The following is a 22,187-nucleotide window of genomic DNA, read 5'->3' on the forward strand; positions in this document are numbered from 1 at the left end:
ATGAATATAAATGTGAGACGTAGATAAAAAAAAAACAAGCAATCAGAGCTTCTTGTTTCATAATGTGTTTCAGGAAGAGCAGAAGACCGCTGCTATTGGATGTTGTTGACAGGTTGATACTGTCTTGAACAAGGATTAGGGTTGTCTATTTCCTAGCATGATGTTTTGCAAATGTTCCCTGTGATGTCTTGTTTTGAGCCTAGTACAAGCAATCTACGGGTATAGTAATATATGCTAATCAGATCATTGTCGAAACAATATTTAAATGTTAGTTTTGAGCCTAGTACAAGCAATCTACGGGTATAGTAAATTACTATTAGTAATATATGCTAATCAGATCATTGTCGAAACAATATTTAGCATCATCATTGAACATATTTAATACATGAACTTTATAGATTCTAGCTTAAAGCACACCGGAACAAAACAGTGTTGCCAGATAGAGTGTATGCCACCACTTTTTTTTTGAATATTGTTTACTTGTTCACTGATTATTCGGTAATGAATTTACCAAACTTGGAGTGCAGCCGACAGATTAGGAAGATGGAGATTTTTTTCTATGCACAACCAATAACCGAAAGAACTTAGATACTTACATCATCGATGCCGTACTCCTTGGACACCTTGGCGTCGTCGATCTTGACAAACTGAATGCCGTGCTTGGCACAGTCGTCATCGATGTTCTCCAACTCGTGCAGGACGTTTTCCGATTCTTCGTCTCCTTCATCATCTACACAAAAGTATGAGAGAAAGTCACATAACATATTAGCGTTATGTATTCCGACGAATTGGTTATTATTATCAAGTCACTCACAGAACAACACGACCAGATTGTCGATGTTGGCAATCAGAGTCTTGAGCGTCTTGGCGTTGACCTCCTCGATCACGTCGTCCTCGTCGCCGGTAGCCTTGTTCTCCACGAGCCATTCCAGCACATCTTCTTCCCGCTGGAGTTCATCTGCAGGATGGACGAAAAAGAAACGTCTTCTCATTTTTGGTCTTGCGTGCTGGAGAGGGTCGACTTACGCTCGTAGACGATCGGAGTCTGATGTCGGTAGTACACCAGCTTTGGCAGTGGTCCCAGGTTGTACTCTTCGGCCAGGGCTTCGTCGTGGATCTTGACGAAACCGATGTCCAGTTCGTCGGCTTCGTCGTCAATGTTTTCCAGCTCCTGGAGGGCCTTGATGCACTTCTTGCATTCGGGCTCATCTGTGGGTGACGGGGGTCAAGAGGTGTGTTAGTTACGTTTACTGCCGGAAGGATATCGGAAGGGCAGTGTTGCTGCTGTAGTACGGAACGAGACTTTCGTTGGATCACACTCGAAGCAGGGGTTTCGGTTAGGAGTGGTATGGTGATTCCAATCGAAAAGGTGCTTGGACAGTTCAGTGCTAGAGACAGGGGCTATGGGGGTAGGTGAGGTGTAGAGATAGGGATAAAACACACGACGCACACACGGTGAAGGGCGGATTCTGGGACCTCGTATGTCTAGGTCTTTTTCAGACGATCGTCCTTGTCTGTCGATGATGACGAAGGATTCGCTTCGTTAATTGAGCCGTTGAGGTTGAAACTTGGGCTTTGGCTCTGAACTTGACTCTGAATAACTTGAAAAGATTTGTAGCCATCACTTTGAGCTAGGTAGTGAACGGAATTCTTTCAACTCAAAGCATCAAGTTTAAAGCTCAACGGCTCAATTGCAACTCGCTCGGCTGCATGTCAAAACTGCATTGTGGGTGTCGTTGGCGAGTGGTCAATCAAACAGGAAATCACACACGAGGCGGTTGTGAAAAAGACGATCACACATGGGTATGTATGTAGTGGCTAGTGCAAATCGGTGAGTAAGTTATGGTTAAGGTCCAACGTATTCCGAGAGAATGGATGTGTGAAAGTGGTGCAGTCAGTCTGGATACCGTACTAATAATAAACTCAATATTCACACACACGCTAAGATCGCTCAGCACTAAAGTGCATGATTTCCAGACTATACCAAAAATGTGTAACACTTACACATTCACAAAATCAGCTCCTGCGTCCGCAAAACCCTGAAATATCCTAACAAAATTGTACGGCAATCTAGCTAGATTTACTAGTGACCTTGGTAAACAAAAAAAAAAAATATAGAAATTTCGCATCTAGAAGAGTGTTACACATTTTTGTGTGGTCTGGAAATTATGCACTTATGAGTAGGCCTTACACATTTTAGGTGCTGAGCGGTTTTAGCGTGCAGTTTTAGTTTAATAGGAATTGTGGAAACGTGATTAGTCCTGTTCAACGACGCAGGTTGAACTTGGTCGAAGTTGCTGCATCTTGCTCTTACCCATTTGTCATCAAACGGGTTAGAGCAGGATGCAGCAACTTCGAGCAAGTTCAACCTACGTCGTTGAACAGGACTATTAAGTTGATTTCATTGTTTTCATCAGAAAAAGATGTTTCTATAAAATTTTCTTGTCGACAACACACTTGCAAATCACTTAATCGAAATGTGTAGGTAAATTATGGGGCCCAAAACCAAACGTGATGTGATTTATGCGGTGTGCAAATTACGGTGCTCATCGTCCTCACGAATTAGTTGTGGTAAACGTGTGGATCATCAACGAGTATATTGCGAATGCGTAACAGAAATTCACCGCGAACAGGTTGTTTTGCATCAACGAGCGTGAAAACAGGGTGAACAAAATTCTTCAATATTAAAGTAAGAAAGTATTTTTGCATCCTTTTCTATATTCTTACAAATTCGTTTCAATAGCAAAAAGTGAACCATCACATGCTGGACGTAACACTAGTTGAAAACTTTCCACAACGCTCCTCAGTGCTCAATAATGGACTCGAAATAATGGACCAGTGGCGAGCGGAATATCCGTTTCAGACAGTGAAAAAATATACCGCCTACCAGTCAGTGTGGCGTATAAAAATAGACATCTTCCCCAGTAAAAATGAACTGACTTTCTTGCGGACCCAGCCATTCGCGTCCGCCGAAGCTAATGGCTTCAACTTACACGCGTTCCGTGGCACAGTCGAGCTAAGTAAGAGGCGATATACCTACCTAATAATTCGCCGTTGGCGGTCGTGAAAATTTTTCATTGCAATCTACTGTTTTATTGATTTCGGAAAATAACAAACAAATGGGACTCTTGATTGTTTTCCGTTATGATTCGATTCGATAAAAACATCTAGAGGGATGCTATGGGAATCGATTTTAGTGAACGTTATTGACTTGACGTCTTCCAACAAATTTGGTGGCTAAGAACAAAAAAAAAAAAAATGATATGTTTGGATTGGTGTTTTTTTTGGGAATGTGCTATGTAATTCAAATTATAGTTTGAAGAAAAGAAATATATTCTTGAATGTTGATTTCATAATTATCTACCGTATAAGGTGTTATTTAGTATTTATATTACAATGCCATGGTCCACAATGGGATGGATGGAACAACAGACTCGATAAATGCAAAGACCATCCGTAAACGACAGATGATCCAACATTTGTGAGGAAAGTTATATCCTTATCTTAGTATGTTGAAACTTAGAGGCTTCATCATGCTTGTTTTTCCTTTACCTTATATGCAAATACAAAACAATCCATAAATGACGAAGCCTAATAAAAGTAATGTCATCACAAACTTCAAATTTAGAGTAGCCTACCATCACCACCCCAACATTCCCCTGCCCCTTGTAGCAAATTTGCTCATACTTAATACACGGTTCGATACACTATCAAAGAATCCCTTTACTTCTCGCATGAAGTAATACTTGCAGGAATCCTGGAAAAAATATATAGAGTAGTCCAGTTTCAAACAATACTCGGGAGAAACTCTAGGAGAAATACCGGAAAGAATCACAGAAGAAACCCCTCAATTTATACTGGGAGAAATCCTTGGCTGGATTCCGAAAAAAAAAACCCGGTAGAAGATCTTGAAAGAATCCAGGAAGAATCCTATAAAAAAATCTTGAAGGAATTGCGGGAGCCATCCTGGAGTAATCCCAGAAAAAAATCTCAAGAGGATTCGCTGAGAGAATCCTGGAGAAATCCCTGAAGAAATTCCAGCAGAAATTCAAGAAGGAATCTGGAAAGCATTCCTGGAGAAATCATTTTGAAATTAATCTCTGAATTCCTGAAAGAATCCAGATAAAATCCCCTAAGGAACCTCTAAATGACTCTAGCTAGGTAGAAATACCTAAAAGTAGCCGGAACCAATCCCGGCAAAAATCCCTTAAGGAATCCCAAGAGAAATCAATAAAAGCAATCCCGGGAGAAATCCATAAAGGAATCTCGGAGGGATTCCTTGAAAGTATCCCAGAAGAATCTCGGGAGGATTCCCCAAAGGAACCACGGGAAGAATTAAAGATGGAATACCAGCAGAACACCAAGAAATAATTCTAAAAAAGTCCCTGAAAGAATTTTGGTAGATATGACTGAAAGAGTTCTTAAAAGAGGCTTGGATTGATCTCAGAAACAATATCAAAAGGGAATGATTACTAGAGAAAGGCATGAAAAAATTTCGTGTGAGATCTCTGGAACTATTCTGGAGGAATCTCTTTAGGAATCATAGCAGGAATCTCTTGAGGAATCCCAAGTGGAATGAATGTAAGAATTCCGGGGGAAATCCCGGGGCAGCAGGGGCGAAAGTCCTGGGGCCTGACGCACCCCCCGCTTGCGAGTCAGCCGCGTAGTCGCCGGCTAAGAATAGGACTATTAACCCCAATTCAAGGTGTCAAGCGACCCGTGCTGAGGAATGAGTGATCGAGGGGGTGAAAAAGATGCCCGATCTTTAACGGGCACCCCCCACAGTAAGCTGTCCCTTACCCCCCACAGTAAGCTGTCCCTTACCGCGTTAAAGCAGGGCTCTGGCGTGGTGGACATTCTTTCCCGTGCTACTCGTGGGATTTGATCATGAAGTCAAATAAACAAAATCAATATCTAGGTGGAAATAGTGGTGGGATCAACCCCTTCGCAAGAAGCGGGTTGATGAGATCTCCGACAAGGAGAAGTGAGGAGATAGGCGCTGGGAGTTGCGTACGCAGCTCAAGCGTGGGTGCTCCAGTCCATTTCCCGGCAAGCCAGCCGGTGGAGGTTATGGACGGAGCGTGGTTGTTGAGGGCCGTCAACCTAGCATCCAAAGGACGGTCCGCAATAGAGGTGGCTGAGCAGCAGCTTGGCAAAATCATCGACTTTGCGTCCACTAAGTCGAACATAAGCAAAGACCTGAAAACTGACTTGCTTCGACTTAGGGCGTCGATCGACGATGCCAAGCAGGAGCACGCGACACTCGCGTTGCTGATTGCTGCAGCAGCGGAGCCTGCAATTGAGAAAGTGCCGAAGTTTACCCAAACGGAGGCCTTCTCCTTCGCAGGAAGTCCGAATAAGGCGGAAGCGACTGCTCGCGACAAACGGGGCAAGCAATCGCAGAAGCGGGCGAGGCAACCGTCAGGCGAGGAGTTGTCTGGCGGTGTCCGCAAGGCTAGGCGAATCATTACCTTGAAAGTCGGTAATAATGCCGGAAGGACGGACCCCAGCCAGGGTTCCCGGAAAGCTGGGAAGGGTGGGCCTGAAAAGGCTGGCCCGTCCCGGAACGATGGGAACAAGGGGTTGCGACCGCTGATGGGCCCTCAGCAGCCACAGAGCAGGGCGATCCAAGGGGAGGACACCCCCCCCCCCCTGGACGAAGGTAGAGCGGAAGAAGAAGAAGCAGACGAATCCGCAGGTAGTAGCGCAGGACGGCAAGCCAAAGCGTAGGAGGGCAGGTGCCAAGCGCGAGAAAGGCGACGCGATCGTCATCAAGACGGAACAGTTCAAGTACTCGGACGTCTTGAAGATGATGCGAAGCGACGCCAAGCTTGAGGGTCTTGGAGCCGACGTACGCAGTATTAGACGTACTCGTACGGGCGAGATGATCCTGGAGCTGAAGCGCCAGAAGGAGCACAAGGGCGCCGCCTATAAGAGGCTGGCAGAAGAGGTCCTTGGTGAGGGTGTGCAGGTGAGGGCTCTGACACATGAGGCGACTCTGAAGGTCAAGGACATTGATGAGATTACCGAAGTGGAAGAGCTCGTCACGGCACTGCGGCAACAGTGCGATGTGCAGGTGGCCGCCGCAGCCGTTAAGCTACGGAAAGGGCTAGCAGGGATACAGATAGCTTTGGTTCAGCTACCTAGTAGGGAGCATAAAGGTGGGTTGGTTGGTGTGTATGTCACCTGACATTGCCCGTGTAGCTGCCGGCTTAGAATAGCACTACGGACCACCTGTTCCGGGGGTAAAAGTCCACCAAACAGGTAACCCCAATCCAAGGTGTCAGGCGACCCGTGCTGAGGGATGAATGGTTGAGGGGGTTTAAAAGATGCTCGATCTTTAACGGAGCCCGTAGCGTGGGTAGATCGCCTTTTTGGGTTGCGTTGCGGTGATAGATCTACCAAACCGAAATCTAGTATCGTCCTATTTTTCAATTTTGGAATATGTGTTCTTGTAATTCAAGGAGTTGTAGCATTTAGTCCTACTACTGGTGTTTTGGTGACTTCCAGTTTTTGAATAAAACTGAGTTTACCAACTTTATTTTGCATATAGTTAAAAACCTCACCATCTGAGGCTAAACTCAATGCAAAGGAAATCAAATTGGGTTAGGGATCCATGTATGTACTAACTCTTCGAAGACTGGAAAGTGCTAGTACGCAAGGAACATACTAGAATCCTTATTACTGAACACATGTTCCATTATTGGAATGATATTGCTGCTAATGTTAAAACCCGGGTCCTAAACTTCCTACTGGGGAGAATTTAGCAGTAAAACAAGGGTGATGCTAGGTTTCCGATGCATGGCCAATATCAGTACTTTTGTTTTGTTTTCTAAGAAAACAAAACAAAAACTGTATCAAAATCGATACTTTATTGCCCCTCAATGGCAATTGAGTAATGCGACATGCACTACACTAAGGATACGGGTAATGTCACAATAGATCTAAAAACTGGTCGCAGTGACAAACCCGAACAGGAATAAAAAAAAATGTCACCTGACATTCCACGAGCCACCAGAAGTTTGCTTCAGGTGTCTGGAACCAGGACACAAGTCGTGGGACTGCAAAGGCCCCGGCAGGCGCAAACTGTCAGGCGATGCGGCGCTGAAGGTCGTAAGGCCCAAAGCTGCACGAGTCCGCCCATCTGCATGATCTGTACCGGGGAATCCTCAAACAACAGATATTCGATGGGTGGTCCAAGGTGCCCGGCTTTCAAGAAAGCCGCAGTGAACAACAAATCACAGTGCAGGTAACGCAGCTGAACCTGAACCACTGTGACGTGGCTCAGCAACGGCTTTGTCAGGCGGTTTCTGAGTGAAGGACGGATATCGCCATCTTAGCGGACTCATACCGAGTACCCGCCAGCAACGGCAATTGGGTCGCGGATGGGTCCAGAAAAATGGCAGCGATATGGGCGACGGGTAAATACCCCGTCCATGAGTTGGTGTCTACTACCTATGAAGGCTTCGTGGTCGCCAAAGTAAACGGGGTCTTCTTCTGTAGCTGTTATGCACCTCTGCGGTGGCCGATCGAGCAGTTCACGCAGACGCTGGACTGCATGACGACCGTGCTAACAGGGCGAAGGCCGGTGGTAACAGAGGCTGACTTTGATGCCTGGGCCGTAGAATGGGGGAAGCCGTTTCACGAACCAGCGCCGTCAGATGCTGCTAGAGACACTGGTCATATTAGATGTCGACTTGGCTAATATCGGTACCAAGAGTACCTTTAGAGCGGAGTCGATTATTGACGTGACTTTTTGTAGTCCTGGCCCAACAAGTAGTTCAAAGTGGAGAGTAGACGATAGCTTCACTAACAGTGATCACCTGGCGGTTCGCTACAGTATCGACTATCGACTAACAGCAGGCAGCGGATAGAAGAAGAGGCGGCTAGGCCAAGGCCAATACTTCGACGAAGGGGTATTTAGGGAGGCGCTCCGCCGTGAGCGAAACTTATTCGGTTTAGACGGCGACGAGCTGGTAGCGGTGCTCTCACGTGCGTGTGATGCGACCATGCCTAGGCGAGTCCACCCTAGAAATGGGAGGCCACCGGCTTACTGGTGGACCGACGCGATTGCGGACCTGCGCCGCGCCTGCCTACGGGCTAGGCGGCGGATGCAGCGAGCACGGTCAGAGGAAGAGCGAAACGAACGGCGGGTGGTGTTCGCCGCTGCAAAAGCCGCGCTCAAGACCGAGATAAGAGCAAGCAAAAAGGCATGCTTTGAGGGTCTCTGTCAGAGTGCCAATACGAACCCGTGGGGTAACGCCTACAGGATCGTTATGGCCAAGATGAGAGGTGTGGTGGCTCCTACAGAGCAATCTCCGGAGATGTTGGAGGGGATCATCGAGGGGCTATTTCCGCGTCATGGTCCTAGTCCTTGGCCTCCTTTCGTAGGACAGGCGAAGACTGGGGATGGCAATGAGGTCCCTTAGCGTTGGTAAGGCCTCATGTCTGAACGGAGTTCCAAACTTGGCATTGAAAGTAGTTATTGCAGAGGTTCCCGCTTCAGGTCTGCAATGCAGAAATAACTAGTCGAGGGAGTTTACCCAGAGCTTTGGAAGCGGCACAGCCTGGTTTTATTGCCAAAAGCGGGGAAACCACCCGGCGCGCTTCGTCAAATGCTTGGGAGAGATGATCGATGATAAGTTACCTTTGATAACCACGATGATTATGCTTCTACAGGTATTGTGTTACTTTTATGACACATTCTACCGTGACGTTACAACGTTTTGACGCATTCGTAGTCAGATTTTCCACTATAACTCGTGAAAACGAGCGTAAACCGCAGAATATTTTTTCATATTCGGATTCCTTGTAAAATTTCTGATATATTCGACCTATTGAACATTTAGTTTGCATTAGAAAAACGTGTTCAAAATGCGTATTTGTAGCGTGACGTTACAACGCGCTAGAATCCGACCCTCCCTAACGCGCTACCAACATCTTAAAAACTCTGCTCGGATTTTTATGATATTCTAAATTTTTTTTCCACCATTGAAATTTATTGGTTTGTTCTTCAATTCAATGGAATAAAACATTTAAATTTCGGATTTGTTTTTGAATAATCGACTTTTACATTTCGTGACGTTACAACGCCCGTTCAGTTTCAAACAGGGTTCTGCTCGCGTTGTAACGTCACGAAAATGCACATCATGTTAGAACCAGAATAATCAGCCAAATTTATCCGAATTTGTGAATATATCATTGCATTATCTTCACTGCTTCAAGGGGAACTTTATTCTATTGAAAATCCGTTTTGTGATAAATGGCTCGGAGGGCCAAGTTATTGCTATCAATAGTATGAATACTCCTTCATGAAGGTTAATGACACCGGCACCCATCTTTGGTTTATTATCACCCATATTCTTCTAGTTTTGTTCCAAAGACTAGCGCGCTGAGATCCATTATTTTGCACCGCCAGATATTTAAATTTGTCAGCATATAACTCACCCCGCTGTCGAGATAAGGCACATTCTACCGTGACGTTACAACGTTGCTACGCATTCGTAGTCAGATTTTCACTACAGTTCATAAAAACGACTGTAAACCTCAAAATATTTTATCATATTCAGATTCCTTGTAAAATTTCCGATATGTTTGACCTGTTTAACATTTAGTTTTCATTAGAAAAACTTGTTTAAAATGCGTATTTGTAGCGTGACGTTACAACGCACTAGAATTCGACCCCCTCTACCGCGCAACCAACATCTTGAAAAATTTGCTCGGATTTTTATTTTAAACTGAAAATTTCTCCCACCATATGTGAAATAAAACATATACATTTCGGATTCGTTTTTGGATAATCGACTTTTACATTTCGTGACGTTACAACGCCCGTTCAGTTTCAAACAGGGTACTGCTCGCGTTGTAATGTCACGAAAAGGCACATCATTTTTAAATCAGAATAATCAGACAAAATTGCCCGAATTTGTGAATATATTTTTGCACTATTTTTTCTGCTCCAAGAGCAACTTTATTCTATTGAAAATCCGTTTTGTGATACATGGCTCGGAGGGCCAAGTTATTGCTATCAGCAGTATGAAAACTCCTTTATGAAGGTTAATGGTACCCATCTTCGGCCTAGTATCACCCATATTCATCTAATTTTGTCTCAAAGACTAAACCGTTGATATTCATTACTTCGCACCGCCAGATATTCAGATTTTGCAGCATAAAACTAACCACGTCGTCGAATTAAACATTTTTTCAATAATTTATGCAATGCCATTGATTCAATTAAAAACGCTTTAAGATATGCGAGCAGTTATTGAACCAAAGACATACCTGAGGATCTGCATACCACTTAGGAGCATCAATTTCTGTAATTCCAGAGACAAATAGACCTAATTCTGACAAAAAAAGTTGTTTGATAAGTCAAAAACTTACAGCTGATTTACTATTGGATGTGAGATTCAGACACACTGATTAGTTGAGAAACTATTTTTTGGCAAAATTTTTGGGCACTTTATAAGAAGTTACAACATGCTGAATATTTTTTGAATAAATATAAAGTGTATTATTTTTCAAAATTTCAACTACCACTAGTCAGTTAGAAACTTGAATCAAACGGCTTTTGAACTGAAAATGTTTGACAAGATAAACAACTTTTCCAAAGACATCAACATTCTAAAAGTCTAAAGTCTAAGTAATTAGAGTCCCGAGATATATGAGTTTCAATTTCGTAGGTGTTAAGTCTGCTTGTCGGTGATTCTTGTTATATCAAAAATAGATGTAACACTGACGTAATATAATTAAATTAATTATCGATTTTTGCGGCTTAACCAGCCGAATGGAAGTTTTACTTTATTCCAAAAGCTAGGCTTTACATATACTGGCGTGAGTGAGAAATGGACAAATTGAGGTGAAATTTGCGAAAAAGTTACTCGTCCTCTCGGTGAGACTCGAACTCACGACTCCTACTAGTAGGAGTCGTGAGTTCGAGTCTCACCGAGAGGACGAGTAACTTTTTCGCAAATTTCACCTCAATTTGTCCATTTCTCACTCACGCCAGTATATGTAAAGCCTAGCTTTTGGACTGACGTAATATCCATCCCATATATTTCAAGATCCTAACTATTTAGACAGTTGGAATTTTCAATTGATGGGCCGTATCTGGCCGTATGATTTCAAATCCTTCCACTAGGAGGCGCTAGAGGGCATAAACATTTTTAGTTTTACTTATCTCAGGATCGTGATTAATGGGAAAGATGGTTGCTTCATTAAAGTTGTTTGGTAGATCACTAAACTTTCAGTTCAATAGCCGTATGGTATTAATTTCTGCCACACGGTGGTGGTAGTTGCAAATTTACAAAAGCATGCCAATTTTATTTATTACCTAAAACACATTCAACAAGCCATAACTTTTTATAAAATATATAAAAAATTCTCAAATTTTGACTGATAGTTCCTCATCTTGTTATCTGAAATTTCTACAATTTTGGACTTGATTGGTTAGCGAAAGATGGAGCGCTTTAAGCAGAATCATATTTTTGACTGTGTTCTATTAACTCTTATATCTAAGGAATAAGTGAATCAAATTAAATTAAAATTTGAGAGTTAAGAATTATATATTGATCTTTGATTACAATTTGATTTGAATACAATATATATAAAGTGAAAAAAGTTCCAGTTTGTAGAATTCTTTTCAAGAAATTCTAATCCCTTGCCTGCTTTTGCAAAATGGAAATTAACGTCTTCTAGAGGCAAAATCTCGCATCTATTGGTAAATCAACTGCAAGTCCTTTAGTTACCAAACAACTTTGCCGAAGAAATCGTAATTCTTTGTAAAAGGGATCCTGAGATGTATGAAATTTAAAATTTGTATGTTCTCTAGCGCCGCCTATTGGTGGAACTTTAAATCAAACTATCAATCAACTGTAAGTCTTTGACCAACTTAATAACTTAGTAATTTCGTCAGTGTTTCGTCCGTTGGCCACTCATATCACAGAAATTTTCGGTTTGAGTAGTATTAGATTACGATTAAAACATTTTACAATATCGCAGTACAATAACACTGTAGATTTTGGCCAAACACCATCTCCCCCGTCCTTCAAAAATCTACGTAGTTTATTAACCGGCAATGGTACGCAATTTATAAACGATTTCTCGAAAAAGAGCTCATACATAACGAGAACGAAACTGTTTTGAATATAGAACTACGTTTGTCCAATTCAGAAGCCGTCCAAGCCAGAATGATTTGGTCTTTTCCACAGAACTTTTTTTCGTGACGTTACAACGCAAACTTCAACCGGGTGAAACTCAGGCTTCCGTGAACCGATTTTCTTTTTTTTAGTCTCATTTGATAGATCTTTTCGAGTACAAAGAGCATACAAAATTTCATATTTGTAACATTTTCCGTATTTGAATAAAATTTAAAAATGTTGATTTTTCGTGACGTTACAACGCAATAAAAACCCATACTATGATCAGCCATATTTTAGAGCTGTAAAGTCTTTTGATTAAAAATCTTTTTATGCTAAAAATCTACATACATTTAGCTACAAATGATGGAAGACTTTTGAAAAATCAGTGTGTTGGTGTTTAAAATACGATAGTTTGGATGAAAAGTGTGCATAAAAGACTTAAAATCACGATTTCAATGTTAATTTTAATCGTCGTTCAATTTATATTTATTGTCACACTAATATCATGTCGAATACATTTTTGGATGACAAAAGTAATGTAGAATGTGATAAAAATGTCAAATATGCCATAACTCAACTTTGAAAAATTGGTATTGATGATACGGGGCCCGTAGAATGTGTCTTATACTGTTACGGATGATCTCCAACAATACTGCGATGTATGCAAGTAATCGCATGCTTTTAGTTTGTGCCACCTCGTTCGTTTAGAGGGAACGGTAGAACATGTTTTCTTCGTGTGCCAGCAGCGCTTTTACACAATGCGTGTCCAAATGCTTGCCACATGTGGTGAAGATACGAGTACGGACAATCTTGTCCAGAGGATGTGGAAAGCTTGGCTGGAATGTCGATCCGACGGCTATCGCTATCCAAGGTTCAAGGGGTCGGAGTCCGCTGCGCAGGTCATACTGGTACCCTGCGGTCGAACATGTGGCCGCGCGGAGAACATCGTGGTAGGTTGGATCCGAGACTGTGGAAGGTAAGGGGTCCTTGGCAAGGTCAGCAGCAGATGATGGCCCTTTGTCAGCAAGTTTTTCTGTGTGCTATCCAATAGGGCCTTAGCCTACAGGACGTCAAATCACGGTACACGCGGTATCAGTTCTTACACTTGCAGAACAGTTGGAAGCAGGTGTTGTGTCGACCCTGCTCGCCTTCCGAGGACAAAGAGTATCGTAAGGCCACCCGGGAAGCTGAAAGGCCTTGGTAAGGCCAACCAAAAGATGTTCTCCTAAGAGAGTGTGTCATGATGCGTGTTGCTATTTGCTGTAAGGCTAGGTAGCCAACCTCGAGGGTATCAGAAAGCAGTTTCCAGAGGCACGTTCTTCTTCATTTGGGACATTTGTTCTTCAAAGGTGCAATACGGTCCCAGAGGAACGTAGGGCTTGGCGGCAATGGAAATGATTTAGTGGATCGGGGAATGTAATCCTGTCTCCTTCGTTAGCTATTGAAGGCAGTCCCCATCTCCACGCTACCTGAACCTGATGTCTGATGAAAAAGGGCTGATTTTGCGTGTTTAAGTTTAAAAACAGTCAGCGAGTTGACGCTCTCCAAAATCCGAATTTACAACTCAAACGTCCAATCAGTGCTGCAGTTCGCCAATACTCAATCATGTCTTGCATGTCCTGATCAACAGACTCCTGTGGTGTCCTCACTGAATATTGGACCTCTAGCGTTTAGCTTAATCGTCGATGTCCTCCAAATCCGATAGCTACAGAAACTTGGGAGCGAAAATGGAGGTGGGGCGGCCACGATCTAGGCAGGGGTGGGAACGAACCTGCACTTAAGCATTAGACTGGAACCCAATATAAAATCGCAGCAAAAGTCAACCCAGTGGCTCATGGCGTACAAATATGTACAGGAAGTCGACTGAAATTTGACCTGGCCACAGATCAAGGCGATGGCGGGCAATCACCCAGAATGGAGATCTTACACTTTGGCCTTCAGTACCACCATGGGTGCTGAGAACTCAAAGTAAGTAAACGTAGTTTACATTAGTAAATTTCGCGTTTAGATATGTACTGTAGTTGGATGGTCAATGACACTTGAAGACCTGAAAGCCTGTGAATGTACCAACTTGCCATCTCAAATGTTTCAAACGGTTTTGAAGAATTTTACTACAGCAATAATGTGTATTTTATCATATGAAAAATACCGCTGTAAAGTCTGATTATTTGTTTGAGTGAACTACTTCTCTCATATCGTAACTCCACTATGCTAGGATTTTGTGAATCATGACGAGAGAATTTAACAACGTGTTCGCTACGCACGATAGAGATGCTAAAACTAATAAAAATATTTAACTAAACCCTTCACAAACAAATATCATACATATATGAACTTAACCTCAAACAAAAACACTATCCCACATCCAGCCTCAAAAATAAAACACCCCATCCAAACATCAACAAAGTTGTTCGGTTCCACCTTTCGGTCGTAAATTCCAATGCAACGTCACGACCTAGCCACCTACACTTGTTGGTTGCTTGTGTGAGCTGGAGGAGGTAGCGAAGATTATTCCAACGCCCATGATCGGAGAGATCGCGAATCAGGAGCACGGGAGCAACACTTGTCGTCACGAAATGACCAGAATCGACGAACTGCGACTGTCTGATGTTGTTGTATGGTGGGTGTTGGATTTATTCATATTTACGGCCGCTGTTTCAGTGGCCCGGATTTAGACGTGCATCACGGTCAAGTCGCGAGATTTTGTGAAGGCTAGGTGGGTTTTATTTTTCCAACGGGACAAACTTTCCCATGACCATGGGGGTGCATGGTGTTCGACTCTCGAACCTGGTTCAGCGTGTGAGGTAGGTGTCGGCGAAAAAGAGATTTTCCATTGAGCGTATGTAAGCTATTACCCGAATAAAAATGTAATAGGCAATTATGATACAGGCTATCGTTATCAGCTTATTGAGTTGAAACCAATCACAAAGCACTTAGTTTGTCTACCTGACTTATGATAACTTTGTTTCATTCTATGAGACAAATCCAATTAAAACAACTCAGCATGAATCATAGAGCGAGTACCTGCTTAAGATTAGATATACCTTAAACGTCGTGTGACATTAATTCACAATAGTGCAATCGAAATGTTTTTAATGATTATACTACTACACATCATACGGTGATTATTACTTGAACAATTTACTTCAAAAAACATACAGGGAATCGTTATTGCCTTCAGCAGTCACTGTGAGGTAAGGGTCTGTTTAAGGAGCAACTTGGAGAATTTTTTTTCATGAAGATTTTATCATATACATAGCATGAGTCGGAACGCTCGCTAACCGACCATCGCAACTGAAAGATGAGTAATGCAGCGCAAGGCGAAGATAGAACGGATACTGTTCGGAAGCGATGAATGGAAAGCGTGAACAGTATTTTTCCCAGCTCAAACAACGCATGTGTGCGCATCAGGTGAGGAAAATTCGAGCTCAGACGTGGGGTGATGTTTATGCTCTAAGGTGAGATACACAGAACGATAAAGATGCTCGGAGGTTATAAAATGAGGCGAAAAATGGTGTTTCGGTTACTACAAACAGAACTAAGCTACAAGCTGAGAAAAGGTACACCGTTAAACAAGGCATGGAACGAAAGAACGATTAAAACGAAAACCATTTTTGGCTGAGTTGAAATTTCACGGATTGTTTGGGCCGGATTCGGAACTAAGTATTCGATTTTGTTGAACGACATAAATGAAAACGGGGAGCACGCGGACGTTTATTCTTCATGGGCGGTTTGGAGTGGTACGAACGAAGAACGGAAGCTATAGATTAATTGACGACAACTTCTTGAGAAGACTGGTATTTATTGTTCAGGTTAGGAATGCGTTTGCCAGCAGCAGTATTGTCCGACTTGCCAGTCCTTTCAACAAGTGGTCCATGTTAAAACGTAACGGAAAACGGTCAGGTCGAATTTTGGTGCAGGGGCTTTAGGGACGGAGACATTTTAAGTTGGGAGATTGGTGCAAAACTTTTTTTTTCACTTACTGTTGTTTCCGGGTGGACAGTTTTCGTGATTTGTGCCTACGAGATTGGTTTTAGGTGGTATTTGATATTTTGGCAAACATTATCAACATTCAATATTTGTTTGTATTTATGACACACAGTGTATATTTCGTGTGGAAAGCGAAAAATGCAAATAAGTTAGAGAAAAAGAGAAAAGAAAAAATAAGATAAAAATAATCCAATACAGTGAAATAAACAGTGCAAGTACGAGCTTAACCATACGTTGAATTTGTACAGATTAATCACAAATCGGTGAAAGGTGAAATTTGGGGTTAGAGAATCTAGTGCTACTTAATCGTGAATAGGTGATTTTTCAATAGAAAAAAGAAAGATCAAATAGTCTACACTTCAATATACATCAAAGAGATAGTGAGAAAGTGTGAAAGATGGTTCCCAGTTTGGAATGTACAGCTCTCTTGGCTAGCTTGTGCCGAAAGCATGTATACACAGACGGCTGCATCGTTCAGCAGGTGATCGCTAACTTACAGAAGAGGACGGCCACGTAGTCGGAGTCCTCGATGATTTTCGACAGGATCTTGGCATTGACTTCCTCGATCCGGTCCGGCAGGTCCATTGCTTCGAGCGACGTGAGGAAGTCCAGCACGCCGGCCTCGTCCATCAGGTCACCTTCGTAGATGATGGGTTCTTTTTCTCTGTGTGGTTTTGGTAATTATGTTTTAACGTTTGAAAACATCTGGTCATCGGGGTGCGTCATGGGCGGACAAATGACACTTACCTGAAATAGGTGAGGGCGGGGAATTTCGTGATGCCATACTGTTTCGCTAGTCGTTTGTCGTTGATTTTGACGAAATCGACACCGAACGAGTCGGTGTCATCGTCGATGTGCTCGAGTTCGGCTAATACTGTATCGCATGTCGTACAACTTCGGGCGTCTGTTTTGCGGGGATGACGGTTGAGAAGAAATAGTTTTCATTAGATTATTTTCCGGGTATGATCACTGGCATTCACCGTTTTATTATAGAGAGCTTTTTGGAATCACTACACTTTATAGCGTATAGTTTCGTATAGTTTCATATTATCTTATTCGTCAACATCACGTTTTAAAAGTTCTTCTTTTGTTACCTTTTTGTGTGAATGCAGTTCCTTGGTCATAGGTACTACAAGTACACTGCTTGATTTATGAAAATCTCTTCAATCACTTGAATATGTTAATGCAATCAGTTCTGCTTGAAGGTAAACGCCAATCACTAATCAACGATGTTATGGTTTTTACCTAATTCCCGTCTAAGCACAGATCAAAAATGTTTGGGTTTATTATTGCATCTCGTCTTATGTCTCATGGCTAATCTGGCATCAATTACTAATTTATAAATAAGTCATGCAAAAAATATTTTGAAAGAACTATAATTTCCTTAAAATTATCAGATTCAATAATTGTCCCTCGAATTCTGTTTTCTGTTCTTGTCCACGTCTATTTCGGACACAAGCTGAATTTAATTCCAGGCACACCTCCAACGTGACACTATGGTACATAGGATAGTCAAAAATTAACACCTACCAATGTTTATTCAAAAAGTCGGTTAAGTTTTCGCAATCCAAATCAAATCATATGTTCGATGTACTTTTGAGCAGAAAGCTTTTAAATTGAGATGGATGTTGCTTTGAAATAACGACCAAAATATTTCAGTTAGTATTTTTGCCCACCAGATCATTACACGCCATCACAGAACTACGAAGAAATCTTTCACTGTATGTGAAATATGATGTTCCGTATGCAGGAAATCCACGCACACATTTTTTTTTGCAGACGAAGAACTTTTTGTTTACATTTTACCGACGGGAAAATAGTGATGGATTTAATTAATTGAACAGCTTTTGCTGTATTCTACAGTAATGAAATCAAATTTTGAAGTGTTGGGATGTGGGGTATGATTTGAAGGTTGATTCTGAAAGTGGATCTGATGAAGTGAAAATTGAACGATGATGTAGAACAACTCGGATAGCTGCTGCTTTTGTGTGGTTGCCTTCGTCGTACGCAAAACGAGACAAATTTTCAACTCGTAAGTGGAGTGAAATTGAAACGTGAAATTTCGCGTGATTTTTCAATTTCCAGAGCTATAGCCACTGATTGTTGATAGTTGTTAGTTTACACCTTTTTGTTTAAATCTGATGAGCCATTGGCAAAGGAAAGTTGGAATATCTGCAATTATTGGCTATTTTCCGTCTGATATGATGGGAATTCGCGCATAGTTTTCTACCGTACCGTAAAATGGGGTGTTAAGGGACGGAAAAATTTTTCGTCCCCATTAATTTATGGGTTCTACTTCTTAAAACTTTCAGGAAAAGCAGTCCGATCATTGTCTTGCTGCCTGCTACGCATATTGACTACAAAATTTAACGATTTTTTGGAGAAATTGAAGATATTCAACAAAATATGCGATTTTAAGGAAAATATGAAAATGGGGTGTTAAGGCATTTAAGGGAATGATTTTACATTCATTCAATATATTTCAATGAAAGTTCTTATATTTCAATGAAAGATTAAAATTGTACAATTAGTCAAACAGTGGCTGTAATATTTCTTGAACATCACCGAAAAAGATTATCATAGTCTTGAAGGTGCAGGGACAGTTTCATTGTCATCTACCTTGGTATATGAGTTTTTTTTGTTAAAGCCTCGAAATTTGAAAAAAAAAAACTTCAATTGTACCTGAGTGGCTTCAATTTTTAACAAACACATTATTCACAGTTACTATTTAGAGTAACCAAATTGTATAGTTCAGACAGACAAACAGGTTGTAAACTAAAGATGTGTATTTACAGTTTTTTGTTCACTTAAAACTCATATATATTGAAATGTTTTATTTTATATACAAGCATCATTAGATGGCCCAGGGTGTAAACTGTGTTCTCAATGCTGATATTTCTACTCAGGAGCATCGTCGATAGGTCGTATTTTAGATTCTGAGATATTTTAGATTATTTTGCAAGAGTTAGTGGCAGTCTGGTTTACATAACATATGGAACAAGTGATGCTCACTTCCACATTTTCAAAAAGCTGTCACGTATTAGCGCCAATCAATAATAATATTTAAATAAGAAAACAGACGGAAAATCTATTTAGAAGAATACTCCTTCGTTAAAACATAACAAAACACCAAAAGAACACAAACTTCTGTAAAGAGGGGACTATTGCGGCATTGATTAATAAATATTTGACCAATTTTCTAATTATATGTATCAATCTAACACTTGTTCCTTAAGATCTATATTGTATTAGTTGAAGTTATCATCCAAAATGAAATCCGTAATACGTCATTCAGAATAGTAACTGCTATACAATGAATCAATCACCTCAAAACTTCATGATACAAATAAAAAAGTTATATGAGAAATTCAATCCCCTAACACCCCACCAGTTTATGAAACTAGACTTTTTTCACAAAAATTGTCGGTGTTCGAAAACCACCTTAGTTACATCAAATATTTTACCCTAGTTTCATTTGAAATGAGTTGTAGAACACCTTACGATTACTCACATATTTTTCCTCATAATTTTTCTGACCTCACAAATAAATGTTTCAAATGTAGCAAAATTGGGAAAAAGCAATGCCGTTCTATTTTTGATGTCTAGTGTTTAGGTAAACACATATTTTAAAATGTGGTAATCCTTATACACCTAAACCTTGATTTACGTCCACTATTGGCTTAGCGAAAAAAAATTCTACCGACAAAATAATGATCAAAATACACATTTTTATATTTTTGTACTCTTCTCCTAATCACGAAGATGTTTTAAAAAATATAAAACTGTTGAGTTTGCTCATTGTCTTAGCGGTAGAATTTTTTGTCGCTCAGCCAAGCATGGACGTAAAAAAAGGATTAGGTGTAGTATGCCTTTATTTCCAACACACATTTGAAGCGAATTTGGAATAAATAAATCAATGTTTATACGGTTTGGCGATTTTTCAAAGTAGTGTGTGAAGATGAATCCCTTAACACTCCACGAGTTCTTAACACCCCATTTTACGGTATTTGTTTTTCCTTACAGTTGACTGTTAACTGTTAACCCATTAACGCCCGAATTATGTCACAATTATGATAAACGTCTGGTTTTTCTGGAGTATCTCAAAACCACAAAGGAAAGCTATTGCGATTATTTAAACTGGAATTTATGAAGATTTTTTTAATACACGGTGGGGTATATGCAAGTGAATCTCTCATTTTTTTTAAGTAGCTTCCTAATTTATATGAGCTATGTGAATCATTTATAGACGACTGATATGACGCAAGTAATGTTTGATATTCTTTTAAATGGAAAATTCAGAGTATGAATTTTTATATAAAGGTATTATATTGCACAATGGTACATGCGATTTACGTAGATTTACGAGGAAAGATGCATTTATTTCCTCCGAATGGTTTTCTACAAAGTTGTTCCTAATAATAAGGCCGTATGTACATACAGTCGAGACTCTTATAAGATCACTGGTCGGGGGGCGCAATAGGAATCCGCTTAATAGGAGACTAAGAGCTTATGAGATTTCGGCATTTTGGGGGTGTGGCCTATTATCTCGGGTGTGTTAAGAGTTAACGCAATACTTTCTTCGGCAAAGTTTTAGGGCTTGATAAGATCTACCATTTAGAACTTTGGTTCATATGATTAGTTGGCAATTTGGCCGCTAGAGGGACCATCAACAATTTGATGCTAAATTGCACTACAGGAACCATATCAGGTTGTCAAGCAAACGTTACGATATGCGACAGCTCAAGACCCTGATAATTTGGAAGGATAGTGTCTTCGGGAAAGTTGTTGGGTACGCCAATAACTTACTGACGATGAGTTGCGAAGTTCGAAATTCCTCCACTGGGCGGCGCTAGTGAGCAAGTAAATTTTCAAAACCTCATATCTCAGAATCCTGATAACTTAGAAAGTTGGTGTCTTCGGCAAAGTTGATCAGTATGACATAAACTTACATAAAAATAAACAATTGTTTCAAAATTCTGCCACTAGGAGGCGCTAGTGAACTTGCAAATTTTAGAAATCTTATAGCTCAGAATTCTGATAACTTAGGAAGTTGATGTCTTCGGAAAAGTTGATCAGTATGACATAAACTTACATAAAAATAAACACTTGTTTCGCAATTCTGCCACTAGGCGGCGTTTACCGGGTTTTTTCGTCTTTTTTCGATTTTTTGGCGTTTTTTCGGCTTGGCAAAACTAGTGTCGCTCCCCCCGATAACTTAGAAAGTTGTGACATGTGCAAGCCTATGTCATACTGATCAACTTTGCCGAAGACACCAACTTTCTAAGTTATCAGGATTCTGAGCTATGAGCAGGGCTGAAAATCGTCGCCGTACGACCAAAAAAGTCGACGACGAGAACGAAAACTAGATCGTCATCGTTGCTCGTTCCACATCGGATGACTCATTCAAGCCAGCGAATCGTCGTGAAGGGCTTGCGTCGTGACGAAAACAAAATCTCCATTCGCTTTGTTTCGCTCTTCGTCCAAGTGCATCTAGCCGACGGAATCAATGTTGCCACCAGCAACACACAAAAAAAAGATTTTAATAAAAAAATAATTGCACCTGGAATCAAACAACGAACCTCTAGATTGCCAATCCAGCACTCTTACCAACTGAGCTAGTGAGGTTTCACATTACCGTAAGTGCCGAAACGCCAATAAAAGCTATTCCCAGTTGGCGTTCGCTTGGCCCGTCGTCGCTTATTTCCAGGGAACAAAGAGGACGACGGAAAAGTTGGTGGGTGACTATTTATGATTGAGCTTCGTCGTGACGCCCGCAGTCGGCGACGAAAAGGCTAATCGTCACCGTTGTTCTTTCGGACGAAGATTGTTTTATTGTTATCTTCACGCAGTGGTGACGAGAAGGACGTTTGTCAACCCTGGCTATGAGATTTCTAAAATTTGCATGTTCACTAGCGCCGCCTAGTGGCAGAATTGCGAAACAAGTGTTTATTTTTATGTTAGTTTATGTCACTCTGATCAACTTTTCCAAAGACACAAACTTTCTAAGTTATCGGGGGGAGCGACACTAGTTTTGCCAAGCCGAAAAACCGCCAAAAA

The 22,187-nt window shown here is 41.3% G+C and overlaps 1 protein-coding gene across 7 annotated transcripts in view; it reads right to left on the reverse strand.

Annotated features, from left to right (window-relative positions):
* Window positions 1–22,187, reverse strand: part of LOC109403225 (uncharacterized) — a 96,494-nt gene that overhangs the window by 41,034 nt on the left and 33,273 nt on the right. For 4 of the 7 annotated variants that reach the window (XM_019675997.3, XM_019675996.3, XM_019675994.3 and 1 more), the window contains exons 2-7: window positions 16,878–17,034; window positions 16,628–16,794; window positions 16,124–16,159; window positions 1,027–1,209; window positions 815–958; window positions 597–730 (exon numbers count right to left, since the gene is read on the reverse strand). In XM_019675997.3, coding sequence (XP_019531542.3) covers window positions 597–730; window positions 815–958; window positions 1,027–1,209; window positions 16,124–16,159; window positions 16,628–16,794; window positions 16,878–17,034 — 821 coding nt within the window. The remainder of the gene's footprint in view (window positions 1–596; window positions 731–814; window positions 959–1,026; window positions 1,210–16,123; window positions 16,160–16,627; window positions 16,795–16,877; window positions 17,035–22,187) is intronic. The other 3 variants (XM_029878905.2, XM_019675998.3, XM_019675995.3) reach the window with 1 other exon arrangement.

Source organism: Aedes albopictus, chromosome 2, assembly GCF_035046485.1.
Source record: "Aedes albopictus strain Foshan chromosome 2, AalbF5, whole genome shotgun sequence".
Lineage (NCBI taxonomy): Eukaryota > Metazoa > Arthropoda > Insecta > Diptera > Culicidae > Aedes > Aedes albopictus.